This window comes from Condylura cristata, unplaced genomic scaffold, assembly GCF_000260355.1.
Source record: "Condylura cristata isolate star-nosed mole 26May11 unplaced genomic scaffold, ConCri1.0 scaffold00004, whole genome shotgun sequence".
Taxonomy (NCBI): domain Eukaryota; kingdom Metazoa; phylum Chordata; class Mammalia; order Eulipotyphla; family Talpidae; genus Condylura; species Condylura cristata.
This window is the reverse complement of record NW_004567105.1, coordinates 4967843-4985010: the sequence shown is the minus strand read 5'-3', so window position 1 is coordinate 4985010 and position 17168 is coordinate 4967843. Positions and strand designations below refer to the sequence as shown.

The following is a 17168-nucleotide window of genomic DNA, read 5'->3' as shown; positions in this document are numbered from 1 at the left end:
GCCTCATCCACGCTGGACCCCCATTGCGGGGAGCCGCTAGGCGAGCGCCCCGGTGCAGTGGCTCTGGCCTTCGGTATTCTACCCCGGAAGGCGGGCTGGAGCGCGGAGGGAGGAGCTGCAGCAGGCCTGGGAGGGCCTTCATGCCCTGCACGGAGCCCGCGGACCCAAACATGGCCGAGCAGAGCCGAGTCCGGCCGAGTGTACCCGAGCAGCGCCGAATTGAGGCCGGACAGAGCCGATTCCAGCCGAGCGGAGCGGCGGCCTCGGCGAAGTCCGACGGCGCCCCCTGCTGGACACAGAGCACAGCGCGGGCCTTGGGCTGAGTGCGTAGGCGGCCTCCCGGCCTGTGAGGAGCCGCATGGAGCCCACCTCTGAGAGGAGCAGGCAGGCTCCAGGGGTGCGTAGGCTGCAAGGGCTCTGACAGCCCCGAAGTGGAGCCGCTGGCACTCAAACCTCGTCCGAGGGCATTGTGTGTTTGCTTTGTTGTCCGGGCCATTGCTGCCATTTATTTTGGCCAGAAAGGAGCGCTGGCCACCCTGTCTGACAAGCGGCCATTAGGCAGAGCTCCGAAACAGCCGCTCCCTTACAGATGCAGAAGGAGCAGGCTCTGCCGGTGCAGCGCTTCCCCTGTGCAAATATTGACCTGTTTTCTGGTCAGAGAGTAGCAGGACTGGGAGGTCCACGCCAGGTCTGCAACAAGATGGCCGCGGAGAGCCTGGGCTCCCAGCGCCTACAGGCTGACGTCCCCAGGCTTTGGCAGCAGGACCCAAGGTGTCCTGGAGAATGCCCGTCTGGCTGGATTTTCTCAGGGCCTGTGACAAGGCGGCTTGGTTTCCTTGCGCACGCGCGCACACACACACACGTGCCACTGCCCCCCCCCCCATGTGCAGACGGCCGGCGGCATTCAGGGATCTGGGGCTCTGGGAACCCTGGGGCCTGGGCTGGCCCTTATGCTTGCTGCATCTTGCTGTCTGTCACTGCCCAGTGGCCTCAGAGCTGTCTGCTTACAGCACTGTCCCTGTGACCCTGGCCTTCGTTTTCATGGTTCTTAAAATCTATAGATGCCGGACTGGGGGCTGGTAAAATACCTGTCCATCCTGACCTCACCTCACTGTCCTCAGCTAGAAAATGGGTATCAGAACTGTTCTCACAACCTAGAACATTTTCCCCACCCCACCCCCACCCCCACCCCATATGATCTCTAGTTCCCTGCTTACACCCCACTGGACGGTGACCCTGGCCCACTGGGGAGACCGTCAGGGGATGGGTTCTTGCCTCTGTTCAAGGCCATCTCACAGTTAACTTGCAGCACCTGTGATGGACCAGGCACTGCTAAGCCCTCTGAAGTGCTCATTCATCTGCTCTTCCAACAACAGAGGTGTCTACTTTCATCCTCATCTCAGAGATGTAAACAAACTGGTCCAAGGTCAACCAGCGAGTGAAGAGACCAGCCAGGATTCAAAGCCCAGCGGGTCCAGAGCCAGGGCATTAAGCTGCCTGCATCTCTTCCCTTTGCTCCCACCAGCTGGGCCCTGTGCTTCTCTGTCTTTGGTTTTCCGTGGTCACTGCCCGGCAAACGCTTGTTAAATGAAAGGATGAACAGGTCAGCCAAGGCCCTCCGTGGACCCCGGGGCAGAAGGGCAGGGTCTAGGGAACTGTATTGTCACTAAAGCTGAGTAACAAAGGACTTCAGAGCAGTGATTAAGCAACACAGCTTTGGAGACAGAGTGGAGCCCAAGCGCCAGACTGAGGCATGTGGGATTGCTCCCCCAGGGCCTGAGGGAAGGCTCCAACACTTCCTGGCATTTGCCAGCGACCTCTAGTGCCCTCTGGGTGTGGAGGGTCACCCAGGCATTTGCCCTGTATCTGTATCTGTGCTCAGAGTCCCTGCTGGAGAAGGCCAGTACCCTGAGTCAGCCATCGCTGTGCTGCACCAGCACCTTCTGGGCACTGCTCACGTCTGCAAACCACCGTTTCCAAATGAGGGCCCTTGGGAGGCACTGGAGTTTAGGGGCTTCTACTTATGAATGGGGGACATTTCAACCCCCAACAGGAAACCCCGTCTGACACCAGCATGCTTGCCTTCCTCCAGCCGCTAGGCCTTAGCATACCCAAATCCCACTGTCTGGCACCCTCACTAGTTTGCCCCCACCCACGCTGCTACTGATCCCTCCCCACAGGGTCTCCCAGAGCGCATGCACATCCCCCCACCAGCTAGTGAGGCGATCACTGATGGGGCAGCTGTGAGCCATGTTGTTCTTCCTGGCAGGCCCCACCCAGTGTCAGGGCCTTGCACCCCATCGGGGCTCAGGGAGGTCTCCCTTCAGCAAAGCAGCTGCGCCCAGAGAGGTGGTGTGTGTGGCCCAAGGTTGCACAGTAGGTTTGTGGCAACATCACTTTGGGCCCAGTAACTTTGGGGAATGCATTTCCCAGCCCCGTCTCCCAGTGGACTCTCAGGGAGTCTGTCCAGGGCTGGCCAGTGACAGGGAAGCAGCCTGAGGTCAGACCCTGGCCTTGCCCCACTCCAGAGAGTGCCCCCACATCACAGGCTGGGCTTCTCACTGTCTCTAGGTGCCTTCTGTCCGGCGTCCTGTGGAACCCTAGCTGTCACCTCCCCGAGGAGCGGTGGCCTCCATCCATCCCCCTGCTCCTTTGTGGGTGAGGAGCCCCTGAAGCGTGGGGCCTTGACCTCCCTAGCCAGCTCCTCTCCGTTGATGCTGATGCTGACGCATGGAGTCCTGGTCCAGAGCCTGGTGACTGTGGGCTGTTGCCTGGCAACTGTCTCTGAGAGACAAGTTCAAGGTAAGACTTCAGGTCTCAGCAACATGGATGTTCGGAAACTCAGCCAGGAAGGTCCCATCACCCCTCTCAGCCTGCTCAGATTCACGACCCTAGAGCCTACCTCTACCCTACAGTCCCCATGGCACCTAAAGCCCACAGAGCCCAGCGCCTACACCCCTCAAAGCTCCTTCTGCACCCTCCCCATTTATTCAGAGTCACAACTGGTGCCCGAATAGAATCACTATGGGCAGGGTCTCCTGGCGCTGTGGGTGGCGCTTCCCGCTCATTTATTTATTGATTTATTCTAAATACTTAACGAAAGACCAGGTCCTGGGAACAGAGCTGCATCAGCTGTGCTGGGGAGGCACGCAGTGGTATCCAGAGACTGAATCCTGGCCTCCAGGCAACACCCAGCACCCAGCCTCTCTATTCCCACCCCATGCACACCTGCCAGGACACAGCAGGCCCTTGCGGTTAAGGCCCCAGCACCCTCGTGGCTCCAGCTGAGATGCCCTGAGCGCCTACTGTATGCACCCTGCAGCACCCCGACTGCGGCTGCTTCTGAATGGCTGCCTCCCCTTACCAATGGTCAGTCTCTGACCCAACCCCTACACCATTGGTCGGGCCAGACTGTCCATCACAGTGCCCCACTTGTCTCTGGTGGAACGCGCTAGCAAGTGACCAATCACAGCACTCCATCACCTTGTCTTTGGTGATTGGCCCAAGGTGCCATCACGTGAGTCAGTCTGAGCCAATCAGCTTTCTTCCATGAGATTTGCTATTGGAACGTGGGAAGCAATGCACGTGCTGCTTTCACATTGAGATCTGTAAGGAGGTCGGGGGAGACATGCTGGGCTGTCATTCATGACCCCCAGAGGACCTTGGGAGCCACAGGCAAAGGGGCCTGGGCACACGGAACTGGTTGAGGGACACAGGAAGCATCTGATAGACGTGACTCAGTCCATACCCCACGCTACTTGGGCCACCCACCACGAATCCAGACACAGGCACCTGGCAGCGACCCAGGCCAGGGCCCCTATCTCACGGTCCCATCTTCACAGACAAGCTGGGGCAGAAGCAGCATGGGCTTGCCCTCAAGGGCGCCGGCACCCCTCACCCAAGAGTCAGGCAGGCTGGTCAACTGGGAAATGCTGGAACACCAGTGGGGCCTTCTCCCCATTGCCCCCAGCTCCTCCCAGGGCTGGGTCACCAGGCTCCATACAAGCTCTGGTTTTGTGAACGTCGACCCCCCTGGCCTGTATCCTCCAAGCCCTGCCTCCCTGGTCCCAGCTTCTGACCCCCATGGTCCCATGTTTCATGTCCTGCACTGTCTTCCAAGTCAGTCCTGCACCCAAGAGCTAAAGACAGACAGGCCACTGCAGGTCTTTCTCCAAGAAGGAGAAAGGGGGTGCAGGCCAAGCTTGGCAAGGGTCCACTCCTCTATACCCCTAGTTGCAGTGTTGGTGACAATTTGCCCAAGGTAACTCTTTTAAGTTCCCAAATCTCCAGAGGCAGACAAGTTGGGGTAACCACATCCATTTTATAATGGGGAACCGAGGCCCAGGGAGGTCAAGGCTTGTCAGATGCTGAGGTGAGTTGAAGAGCTAGGCCTCCCAACGTGTGGCTCATGTGCGTTCCCTGAGGACCCCTGCCTTCTGCAGGGTGGGGGCTTGGGAACTGTGGTTCCACCTCCCAGGCCCAGTCTCACCGTGGCTTTAGGGGCTATCCTGGGAGGGAATCAGGCCAGCCCAAGTCCAGCCGTGGACAGCAACTGTCCTTGTGCTCCCACTCCAGCCTCCTTGTGTCTGTCTTCCCTGGACCTTTGGATGTGCAGCTCCAGGAAAATCTAAAGGGTGGGGCCGCCTACTCTCCAGTCAGCGGGGGGCACACCACTCTTCCAGCCTCTCCAGGGGACCATGTCTGCTTCTCAGCAGGCCCCAGGCTTCCATCCAGCCCCAGACCTCCTTATCAGCACTTATCAGGCCTGGTGACCTTCAGGGCATTGCTTTCCCAGTCTGATTGCACCCTTTCCTTGGGTTTGATTGGGCCAGCACCAGCTACCTGGTTTCACTGGTGGTCAACTGAGCTCAGGCCAAGGTCGACTCCAAGGTGAGAGAACAGGTCTGTCCTCTATCTCCTTCCTCCTGCTCCTTCTCCTCCTCCCTTTCCTTCTCTCTCTCTGTTTCTCCTCCTCCTCACTGCTGTTTAGACTCTTCACCTCTCCAGTCTGCATGGGTGAGGACCTTGCTTTGGTCTCTAAGAGAAGAGGAACCAGGATTGGCCCTCCAATGAGAAGGTATCTGGTGCCCCCCAAAACGTGAAGACCCCCCTTGCAGCCACAAACATATAAAGTAAACTGTGTTGGGAACTGTTCAGCTGTCCCTATCAGGGCCAAGCTAGGCTGTGAGTAACTTGGGGCCCCTCTTTAAGAGATGAAATATAAAGTTACAAGTACCGAATTAGACGCAGGGATTGGCTTGCAAGGGCCCAAGCAGTGAGGGGCCCAGAAACTGGCCTGTGATCAACTTCCTGGAAAATCTGCCTCTCTTGCTTTTTTCCAGGCACACAGGCGTCCTGGCACTGGCCAACATGGCCAAGAGGCCTGGCGGTGATTGGCTTGAGGTGAGACCTGAGGCCCAGAGAGCGGCTCAAGGCCTTGCAGCAACTGGGGACGAGCTCACTTGTGACCTGAACAGAACACAGCCTCCTTCCCACCATGTGAGGCTTTCTCCCACCGGGGGGCCGTCTCCCAGCTTCCCGTGAGCCTGGAGCCTCTGAGTCCAGGAACTCCAGGCCTCCGTGTATCCGTCTGAGGACCAGATCCAGGCTGACCTTCCCAAGGCCGATGTCCCCTTAGGGCAGCCGCTCGCTCAGGAAGTTCAGCCCAGGGGATGCCCTTCCAGACTTCTCATCTGGCGGGGCCCCTCCAGGCTGATTACTCCTACCCCTGAGTCAGAGGAAAACACGAGGTCCAGGGCGGGGAAGTGACCTGTCCAAGCCAACGGGCCAGTCTCGGCAGCAATGGGGCCAGAGCCCCGGCCCCCAAACATCCCATCAGTGGGCCGCTGGAGCCGCGGGCCCTGGTTGAAGTGCACCCCAGCCTCTGTGGAGCCCTGGGCCAGCCTGGCCCTCGCCTGGCCCCTACAGATAGCTGATGTGCGGCGCACCGGCCTTCTCGGCCGCTGCGGGCTCTTGGGGTAGAAACTGCCGCTCCTTGCCCGCAATGCTGCTCTTGGGCGGCTCCTGCCGGCTGGGGCCCGGCTGTGCGATCCGGTTGACCCGGCCGTTCGTCTCCCTCCCCCGCCCCTGCTTCCCCACCCCCGCCCCTGGGTCCTCGCAGTCCTCCTCGTCCTCATCCTCCTCCTCCGTCTTCTCCAGGGGCCCCGCGGCCGGCTCCTGGCTGCGCACGCGGCGGGAAGGCCTGAGCAGGACCCGGCGGAAGCCCTGCTTGAAGCGGTAGGACAGGAAGCCGTAGAGAATGGGGTTGGCACAGCTGTTGGCATAGGGCAGCGCCACCACCAGGAAGTAGAGGCCGAAGAAGGCGGGCTCCTCGGGCAGCGGGCACACCACGTTGACGATGTTGAGCACGTAGAAGGGCAGCCAGCAGAGGACGAAGAGCACCACCACGGCCACCACCATGCGCGTGACCCTGCGCTCCGAGCGCCGCCGCCGCTGGCTGGCCGGCGCGCGCACCCGCCGCCCGGCCGAGCGCACCTTGACCACGATTAGCAGGTAGCACAGGCAGATGACCAGCAGCGGCCCAAAGAAGCCCAGCACGGCCGTGTAGATGATGAAGCCGGTTCTCCAGGCTGCCGCCGGCTCCGGCCACTGCATGTGGCAGGTGCTCATGCCCCGGGGCACCCCCGAGAAGACCACCACGGGCAGCACCACCACCGCCGAGGCCACCCAGACGGCCGCACTGACCGTGCGGGCCACGGGGGCCGTGCGCCAGCGGGCGGAGCGGGCTGGGTGCACCACGGCCAGGTAGCGGTCCACACTCATGACGGTGAGGCAGAAGATGCTGGTGAACTGGTTGATGCCGTCCACGGCCATGACCAGGCGGCACATGAGGGAGCCGAAGGGCCAGTAGGACAGGGCGTTCTGGGCCGCCAGGAAGGGCAGCCCCAGCATGAAGAGCTCGTCGGCCAGCGCCAGGTTGAGGATGTACACGTTGGTGACCGAGGGGCTGGCCGTGTGCCGCAGGACCACGTAGATGACCAGGGAGTTGCCCAGAAGGCCCACCACGCACACCACCAGGTAAACCAGCGGGATCAGAACGCCGCGGACAGCCAGTCCTGCCGCGCTCGGGGCCGCCGACCCGTTCCCCGGGGTGGCGTCCGGCGGCCAGGCCAGGGAGGCGTTGCCGGGTTCCAAGGTCGCGGGCGCCGGTGAAGGGAAGCCCGGGATGTCCATGGCAGGGAGCACGCTCAGCACTCAGCTAGGGGCCTGCGGGAAGAAGCACACGGCCCGTCACGGCAGGCGGGGACTCCTTCGGCACCGCCCGGCACCCCCACCCCCACACTCAGTGCGGGCGGAGGCTCCTTCACTGCACAGGCCGGCGAGCGCCCCACTTCTCAGACAGGAAACCAAGTCTCGGCCACAGTGTGGCCTGGAAGGCAGGTTCCCTCGCTCCAAAGGCGGGGACCAGCACCCTGGAGCCTGTGCTCTCCAGGGTGCACAGGGGGAGCAGCAACATGTGGTTTCACCTGTGCACAGGGGACACCCCACAAAGGTCTGCAAAGGAGCGAGCAGATGACTCAGTCGCCCGCCCACATGGCGCCTGTCTTCCATGGCAGCACTGTCCGAACTCTGTTGACATCAGCACCTCTGATGCAGGCACCTCAAGAAGTCACATTGCTTCCTGGGACAATGCCCACCCTTCAGGCTGAGGATCAGCTGAATGTGCGCCCCACAAGTCACAGGTGGACCCCCAGCCTCCAGTGCGATGTTCTGGGAGGTCGTGATGTCGGGAGGGCGGTGTCTTCCAGGGGGCCGGGTGCCTTATACAGGCAGCTCCAGATCTCCTGCCAGATGCCAACACCAATGATGGTTGTGGATGCAGGAAGTGCCCCCGCCCCCCGCCCCCCGCCCCCAGACACCGGCTCTCCCGGCACTTGATCTCGCACTTCCAGGCTCCAGAACTGTGCATGAGAAATAAACTTCTGTGTACACACGTCCAGTCTGTGACCCCCTGACAGTGGCAGCCCGAATAGACTGAGACCCTCCCCCAAGTCCTCCTTGCACTTGGGAAACGCCTGCATTTCACAGGCGCCTTCCCAAACCCTGCGCTCCTGGTGAAACTCAAAGCGTCTGAGAGTCCCCAAAACGCAGGTGAAACTTAGCCTGTCTGAGGCCCCTGGGCAGAGCCCAGAGCTCCCACCAGAATCCCAGTGCAGTGAAGAAGGCTCATGGTGTTGTCTCCCCTGAGCCCCTAAGACCTGGGGGTCCCCTCAGCCCCGCCCAGCTCACTGTGCCCCCAGAAGGGACAGAGCTGGGGACCCTCCCACCCCCCTTTCACAGGCAGGGTGCCTGAGACCAGACCCAGGGAGGCTCTGCCTGAACATTCAGCTCCCCCATCGGCCTGTTGAGAGCTCACCCCACCGCTCCTCCAGCCCCTGAGCGATCAGCGAGCGATCAGCATCGTGGACCCAAACCCCGAGACACTAGGAGGCCTAAAAATAGAACTTGAGACACTTCAGACTGAGTTGTAGAGTCTTAGGTTTTGCAGACTCAGTATTCTTGAATCAGAGAATGTCAGGATTCCCGGCTGCCGGAATCAACCCTTCGGAGACTGCAACTGTGGAATCTAGACCCCCGAGGCCTGCCCTCCTCTGCCCAGAGCCCTGGCCTTCTGTCCCTCTACGTGGCCACCTTGGGCCTCAGATTCTCTTTATAGAATCCCCGCTGGGCAGCCGAGCCAACCCACGGCCTAAGGAGGGAGGGGCTCCCCAGAGAGGAGCAAACCTCATTTCCAGGCTGCAGGATCAGATGCCCCCAGAAAAGCCTATGGCGATGGTGAGGTCTGAAGCCATCCTCCTCCTCCTCCTCCCACACCCACACCCCACACACTCCCACTCCCACACACTCGGAGGGCCCTGCAGGGAACCCCAGCTCCCAGGCTTCGCCCCTGGCCCTGGGAGGCTCCCTGCCTCCGCCCCAGCCTCCCTCCTCCCTGTCAGAGTTGACCGGGCCAGGGCATCTCAGCAGGGGAATTACAGCTTTTGGGGGCGTCAGCCCGACCTGCAATTTAGGTGCTGCCTTTTCTTCAAGAAGGTGGAATCCTGTGCGTGATCTAGTTCATCCTCGGGGAGGAGGGACTTTTCTTCCCTGTCTGGTTTATCTTTGGCACAAGCTTGCCTGAAAGCTGGGGGCGGACTCCTCAGAGGACTGCTCTGAAGGGGAGGGGAGCCCAGAGCGGGTGAGTGGCTGTCCTGAGCCCACAGCAAGTCAAGGTGGCTCCCAGAGACACCCCAACGCCTCTCCATTCGCCTGTCTCCTGTTTCCTGCCCCTCTTTGGTACAGAGACCCTGAGTTATTTGTTTCTTTAATGCCAGTCCCTAGCACAGCGCCAGAAACTCTGGCAGAGCGGCTGGAGCCAGCCCTGCAATGAGGATTGCTGAGCCGGACTTAGCTCCCAGGCTGAGGGCTCAACTCACAGGGCGAGACCCTGGCAAAGCCCAGGGGCCGGGGTTTCCAAGAGGAGCAAGTTTTGGCTCGGAGAGGTTCAGTCACTTACACAAGGCCACCCAGCTGGTGAGTGATGCAAAGCCAGCTCTCTCTGCTCCTGAACGGGCAGCACCCCCTGGGCCTGATGGCTCCCCCAGAAGGCCTGGGACTGAGCGCAACCAAGGACTCGGGCAGGGCTGGGCCAGTCTCTGGAGAGCAGTCTGCATTCTGCCTGCCTTCTGCTCCCCTGGGGTACTCCCCAAGAGGCCCACGTGGTGCTAATCGGTGATCTTAGACTCACTCCCACCGCAGGCCCGGGATCTGACTCCCAAAACGCACCTCACAAGCCCTAGGTGGGAGATTAACGTTGCCACAAATGATAATACCAAATTGCTGTGTGGCCTCTGGCAAGTCACTTTCCATCTCTGAACCTCTGTTCCCACCTGTTAACATGGAGACAGCATACCCACCTTCCAGGGTTGCTGTAAGGAGGGCTCGGAGCGCGGTGTCCAGCACACAGGGGCTCAGGAATCAGGCGTGTGAGCAGGACGGCCAAGCCACAGGCTGCATCTGGTTTCTTCCTGCTCTGACACTGGCTGTTCCGAGATCCCCGGATTCTAGAACTGTGGCAGGAGATGCCGAGATTATGCCCCCCTCCGCCTCCTGCTGCCCACCAGGGAGGCCTCCCTCCTCCCTGGGCCCTCACCCTCTCCAGTCTCTCAGGTTCATCGGGACAGAGAGTGGGCTCCAGCACCCCACCCTCCAGACCCCCCAGACCCGACCTCCTTACCTGGCCGTGGGGTGAAGGTCCCCCTCCTCACCACCAGACTGCTCAGCATTCTGCTGCCCCCCTCCCTGCCCAGTCCCCAGGAGCCCCCCAGCACCCCTCAGCCGGGGTGCTACACAGTGGCCACTTCTCGAGGGCCTGCAGACCCGGGCTCGCTCCTAGGCCCTCGGCCGACCGGCTGCCCACAGAACCTCTCCCATCTGCTCTCCAGCCCTGACTTCCCACCCGCGCCTGGTGCGTCACCCCCCATCTGCAGGACACGTCCTGGGGGAGGGGAGGGGCCCGGACAGGGGTCTGGGGGGGTGAAGGGGGAGCCTCCAGAGGCGAACGAAGCAAAGAGAGCAGAGGGCTGCAAGGAGCCAGTGGGAAGAGCGGGAGGGGGGTCGCTGGGAGGCGGGGAGCCAGGGAGAGGGAGAGACAGCGAGTGGGTGGAAAGCCAGAATGAGGGGGAGTGATGAGAGACTGCGCTGGAGAAGAGAGGAGAAAGAGCAGGAGAAGGAGTGAGCGGCAGAGAGGCAGACGCAGGAGGCAGGGAGCTAGCGAGGAAGGAGGAAGGAGAAGAGGGGGCGGCAGGAGACTGACAGAGAGGAATTGTGCCACAGATGGCCACATGGGAGCGGGGAGGGAAGGAGGGAGCAGGACTGGGGGTGCGTGCGGGAGGGGCCAGGGAGGGGCAGGGCGGGAGAGCAGGTGCAAGGTGCTGGGTGGGGGGAGGGGTGGCAGGTTAGGGGAGGAGGCTGGAGTGGGGACAGACCCTGTTACCGGGGAGATTTCAGCCACCCACGCTGGCCTTGGCTCCTGCAGAGGGCTGAGAAGCAGAGGGTGGCGGCTGCGAGCTGGAGCCTCATCCGGTGGCCAGGAGTCCTGCTCCCCACGCGGGCCTCGTCCCCCCGGGGCCCGGGCCAGGCTGGTGTGGGGTTCGGCAGTGCTGGAGCCCGGCCAGCCCTGGGCTGCAGGCTGACCTCACGGGCCAGCGGCTGGATGCCTGCCCCAGGGCCAGTCCGTGGGCACCGCTCCAGCGTGAGAAGCTCGGGTGGGCGCAAACACCGCAGGCTTGGAGGACCACGAGCCGACCACGAGCCGAGCGCCAGACAGCAAACTTCCATCCTTTGTCAACTGATTCCATTTGATGATAATCAAGGGCAATTTTTCTGAAATACCAACCTGCTATGAAGAAGAGTGAAATTCTTCTTGGGGGGAAGGGGCAGCAACATTTTGCTAATAGGAATGCTGAGTATTTTATGGCCAGTGGTCATCTGGAAAGTCCAGCCTGAGCTGGCAGGCTGGACAAATGCATATTTGCCCGCCAGTTGAAGATGTTCTGCCCCGGGTCTGCGCCCTAACCTAGCTGCCCCTGGGTGTGTGTGGGGGGGTGGGGGGCTATTCTTGTGAAGGTCAGAGGAAGGGCATGCCTGCCAGTTTGTCGGCCCCACAGCCTTATTACAGTGACCTTGAATTCTTCCTTCTAACCTGTCTACTGTTCTCCATCTGCGAGTCTCCCTCCAGGCCAAGCCTCACTCACCTCTCAATGGTCCCCCTGTTTCCACCCTTATCACCTATTCAGCCAGGACAGTGAGTCCCTGAAAACAGGTCTCTCCAGCTGCTTTCTCCTGGAACCCACCTGAGGCCCCTACAGCGAGTGCCTGAGTGCCCTGAAGTAACCCGGGCTCTTCCACTCGCCGCTCACTCCCTTTCTGTCTGAAGCACCAAGACCTTCATTCTCGCGCATGCCCCCAGCCCATGGCACAGACTGTACCCACCTTTGCCCTTCAACAGGGTCAGGCATCACCTGCTCGGGGCCACCTTCTCTGGAAACTTCCCATTCTCTCACGCTTCCTCCTCCGGGCTCTCTTTTTTTATACAATACCGTTATTTTTAGTTTGTTTTAATTTTTCTCAAAGTACTGTTTGCAGACAATTATTAATAACCCATAGTAATAAAAAGATTTACAACAGAAAAAAATAGCCATCTCCCATGGCCCTGCCCAGAGGCAATCCCAGCACTTAGAGATCTCTCTTCGTGTCCATCTCCATCTGTTACATATCCGGTTTGCTTTGCTATCTCTTGATTCCCTGATTTCACCCATAATCTACTGACTTCCAATAATGGTAGATGAGGGAGATCCTTCTCCCCATCCTGGCATTTCTTAATTTTCTGTTAAGTGAAAATTCCATGTTGCCATTATTAACACAATGTAAATATAATTTGCTGCTCAGCTAGCCTCATTTTTCCATTTGCCTAGTCTTTTTAAAAAAATATGTTCACTTCCTAAATATGTTCATACATTCCTACAGCTTCGTGGAAATCTCAAAGTGGAATTTCCAGACTCTACCCTGGTGGACATTTTTTTTTCCAAGACCCCTGAACCCCTTGCTGTCCTCTCGACCCAAGCATGGCTGACACACTTCACCATCCCTTTTCTCCTCTGTTAAGTCCTGTTTCTTGAATCCCATGTCTTCCTTTCGTGTTTTACTCCTTCATCTTGTTGCTGTGCATACCCCAGTATCGAGAAAACAAGCCTGCTTGAAAAGAGTCATTTGCCGTTCATGCTTGTTGGCAGCCTGGCTGGGTATAGAATTCTAGGTTGAGGATCACATTGAGTCAAACGGTGGCAGGCGTCAGTCCCTGTCATTAGCTTCCAGCTCTATTGCTATTCTCAATCCTGTGAGGTAACATTGTTCTTTCAACTGGAGCTTCTAAGATTTTCGCTTTATTCCCAAATTTCTTAAATTTTGTTACAAGTGTTTTAGCTTGAAGATGTTATACTGTTCTGGGAAATAATTTTCCATTATTTCCTTCTGGGATGTCTATAATTTGACTATAGATTTCCTTTCATTAAGTCAAATTCATCCTTTCACTCCTTGTTTGCTTTTATCTCATTCTAATTTCTGGGAGTTGTTGGGTTTGTTTACTTTTTATTCTTTTTATTTTCAAACCCTTTAAAAAATAGCTCGTATTTTTAACTTCTATGAATGCATCTCTTTTTTCTAGTCATTCCTTTCTTGTGACATTTTGTTCTTATTTTTGGATATAATGTATTTTCTGATTTCTCTCAGGATACCCATGGTGATTTATTTTAAGTTTTCTTCCAATTATTGCATTGTCTCTATTTCTTGCTCTTCTTTTTCCCTATTTAACTAATTGGGTCTCTTTCATATTGTAGCTTTCTTCAAATGTCTGATCATCTTTTGTTATTCATTCTTATTTCAGAATGAGACATTAAGGTTTTGACTGGGAGCCCCAAATTCGGAGACAGGAATTGCCCATAACTAACATCTCTGTAAGGAAAACAGAATTTTATTTATTTATTTGTTTGTTTATGTCTGTATGATTTATTTTGGCAGATGCCAGATGCCAGCATCAGTGAGACAGCTCTCTGAAGTTGTTAGATCCTGTCCACAGATTCCTGCCTGGGATGAGTGGGTGCTGGGTGCTAGTGTCGGGGAAAGCATGTCTTGAACAAACTCCACGCATAGGTTCAATGAGCCGCACCCCACCTTAGACCAAAGAGAACTACGAACCCCACAGTGTCACCACCAACAGAAGGGAGGATTCCTGAGAACTGAGGGTGAGGTTAAGCAGCAAGACTTGTCATATAGCCAAACGTGTAGGGGTGGGTGGGGTGCTTGTTTTTGCCAGCTTTCTGCATGTTTTTGAGGTTCCAGCTCAGCAGAACTGGTAAGACATGCTCATCAATTGCTCTCTCTTTCTTCCTGAGTTATTCATGTTCTACATTTCCCCCTTTTTATTATCCTTTTTGCATGTACCTGGAGGACCCAGAGCCAGGCCCACCCATTGCCTATTGGGGTTGCCCTGTACCCCTAGCTTTCCTGCAGTGGGCCAAGGAACAGGGCTGGGACCTCTGCTAGAGTCTGCCTGCACCACTCAGATGTTGCTGTATAACAATCAAGCACCAAGGATTTGTGACACACAATAATAAGAATTTTTTTTCGGTTATCCATCTACAGGACGGCTGTGGGGTTGACCTAGACTGTGTGGGAATAGGCAGACCTGCGGGCCTGTGGGTCAGCTGCACCGCTCGGCCTGGTGCTTCTCTATGGGAATCATCAAGCTTGCCAGGACCTGTTTTGTTGGGCACAAGAGAACTGGTCCAGCAGTGCCCACATGCTCAACTCTCTCCTTGTGCCGGTCACATGGTCAGCTTCAGCAGAATGGGGAAGCTTGTGCCTCCCTGCGGTGGGGGTGGAGAGTGATTGCTAAGAACAACCCCAATGATCCGTGTGTGGTCACACCCCCATCTACTCTGTACCTGGTGTCCTTGGGTCCAGAGTGCTCCGGTTGGATTTTCCTGGCCTGTCTTAGGGAGAGGCGGTTACTGCCTTTAGAATGCAGTGGAGAGGGCCTGGGGAGAGCTTCTAACTGTTCTTTCAACAGACTTCCAGGCTGCTCCCCACCCCAACCCCACTCCCTGAAGTTTTCAGCCCCCTGCCTCACCACCTGTGCTATCTGAGCCCAGTAGTCTGGAGCCTCCTTGGGACTGTGCAAAGCCAACTGGCTTGCAACTCTGTCTCCAAGGCCTAGCCCCTTCCCACCAGGCGACAAGACAGCAGCCTTAGATCTGCCTTTCCTGGACTCTGTTAAATCATTTACCACCTCTCCATCTGTTCTGTGCTGTGTGCTGCGGTCTGGTGTCACAGGTGTCTCCTGGGTTCTTTGAAGATGAGAGTTCGTGTTTCTATTTTGTCTTTTCCTTCTTGTCGAGGCTGGTTTTGGTGGGGGGAGGTGGCGGAAGCTTCGCTACCTGGCACCTGGGCACCAGAGTGGTTTTATCTTGGTGTTGGGTAGACTGCGGCAGACCCATCCCACCTCCTGGCAGGTGCTGATTTACATGTCTGCCTCTCCTGCTGGCCTCTGAGTCCCTGGGGGGTTGAGGGCTGAGTCTCGCCCCTTTCTGTACCTCTTTCTGGCCACACAGCTGGCTAGATTTGACGAGTGAGTGCTCTTAGTTTCATCTTCCCTGAGGCCTTCAGAGGCCTTCTAGAATAATCTGAAAGCTCTTTCTCCCTCCCCAGGACCTACCCTACCCTGCCACCCCTATCCCGTGCAACCTAGGTAGAGTCCAGTGGCCCCAGCAGTGAATATTTCTTGGCGGGGGAGGATGGCAGGTAGGAAGGAGAGAGAGAGAAAAAGCAGAGACCGCAGGCACGGACTAGGGAAACATGGCGCCAGGACAGCATCTGTGACCTGTGAGGATGCTGGGATGCGGCTGGGCCCATCTGGGTGGCTCTTCTGCTCCATGTGAGGTTAGCTGGGGTCAGAGTCACCTGGAAACCTGACTGAGCCGACATCCCCAAGATGGCAGGTGTGGGTGAGCCCTGGCAAGGCCGGCTGGAAGGCTGAGTTCAGCTGGGTCTTTCGCCATGAAAATGCACCTGCTTATATGTTTTATCAATGCCCATTTAGTCAGCACCTGCAAGGTGCCAGGTCTCCACGCATTCTTTGCTTGACTCGGCAGCCTCCCACTGGACTGTGAGCCCAGGAGCGGACCCACGCTTGCCTCCTCCTCGGTCCCTTGGCACCACAGCAGTAATGAGTTGCTGAATGATTCAATGGTGAACTGAATGAGCCCGTGATTGTGTAAGATTTTCGAAGGTGCCCATGGTATCTGGGTGGATGAATATGTGTGTTCGGCAGAGCTGGAGTCCAGCAGAGAGAGTGGACGTGTGCAGGCCAGCAAGGAGAGGCCATTGTCACTGTCCTGTGTAGGGACGCAAGGCCTAGAACGGGAAGTGGCAACAGGACAGATAAGGCGATGGGTTAAACAGATGTCAGGAGGCCAAGTTGTGCAAGCTCAGTGCAGTGAATGAGGGAGCGAGGGGCTGGGAGGAGCCAAAGGCGCCCCAGACTGCTGCTTGGGAAGAAGGAGCAAGCAGCAGAGACGGAGAAGCCCCAAGGGAGGCAGTCTCATCGGCAGGTGCTCACTGCCCCCAGGTGATGTCTTCATTGCAAAGAGCCGCTTCTGAGGCCCCCGAGCTGTGATGCCCAGCTCAGGCCCAGGGCTCCTCAGTGCTCGGAGGGGCTGTGTGAGTATCATCATGTTGTCAGCGCCTGTGGCTACCATCAGTTCTTCCTGTTGCAAAGTAGTTTCCTTACCTACTTCTCTCAAGGTTTCTCTTTCTATCAGAGAGGCCCCTCGTCCTCAATTTGCAGAACAGAAATGAATGACTCACCCCATGCCCAGCAAATGCCAGGCATGGTGGTTCAGTGCAGAGAGCCTCAACGAGGAGTCCTAAGACCTCAGGTCCAGATGCACTGGCTTGCAGTAATGGAATGACTGGCCAACGTGCTGTAAAAGGTTTCATTTTCGATTTATTTCACTGCACGTCAGTCACTGGCACTGGTTTGGTCCATGACCATGTGATCCTGGGTCAAGCTCTTGTTATCATTCTGCTCCTCCATCCACACAGGCTCCAGGTATCTCCATGTACGTGGCCTCAGTTTCCTAAGATAGCTGCTGCAGCTCCAGACATCTCATCAGCATCCACAAGGAAGCAGAAAGGACAGGGGGTGGCATCTGCTGTGTCTATCATTTTTATTTTGTGAAAGGAAGCAAATCTTTCACAGGAGCAGCCTTCCAGTGAACTTTCACTTAGTACCTTCACCAGAACTGTGTGACTTGGGAACCCCAACTGCAAAGCATGCTGGGGAACAAATATTTTTTGTCTGGGGCTAGATACATTGTTTCTCTGCACAAAAAGTAGGATTCTTTTAGAAAAGAGGATGGGTGTGGTGGTAAAGGGTGGAGAGCCCAGGGTCTGCCTCAGCGAGCTGAACTCCTGGGCCTCTTTCTCTTTTGCAAAACTGGTCACGCTAACCTTACCCTGGGAGGCCCCGAGGAGATAAGTGAGATCCCATATGCTAAATGAGGCCACAGAGTGGCAAGAGCATGTTTACTGACATGTATTGGTGTAAA

The 17168-nt window shown here is 57.3% G+C and overlaps 1 protein-coding gene across 1 annotated transcript; it reads right to left on the bottom strand.

The window, feature by feature from the left end:
• Window positions 1–5886: 5886 nt before the first annotated feature.
• Window positions 5887–7216, bottom strand: SSTR3 (somatostatin receptor 3). Its single transcript, XM_004675685.1, has one exon. The coding sequence runs from the start codon at window positions 7192–7194 to the stop codon at window positions 5923–5925; it is 1272 nt and encodes a 423-aa protein (XP_004675742.1). The 5' UTR covers window positions 7195–7216; the 3' UTR covers window positions 5887–5922.
• Window positions 7217–17168: the final 9952 nt, after the last annotated feature.

Coding starts and splice junctions, on each gene's coding strand:
- SSTR3 (XM_004675685.1), bottom strand. CDS start 7,194: ATGGACATCCCGGGCTTCCCTTCACCGGCGCCCGCGACCTTGGAACCC.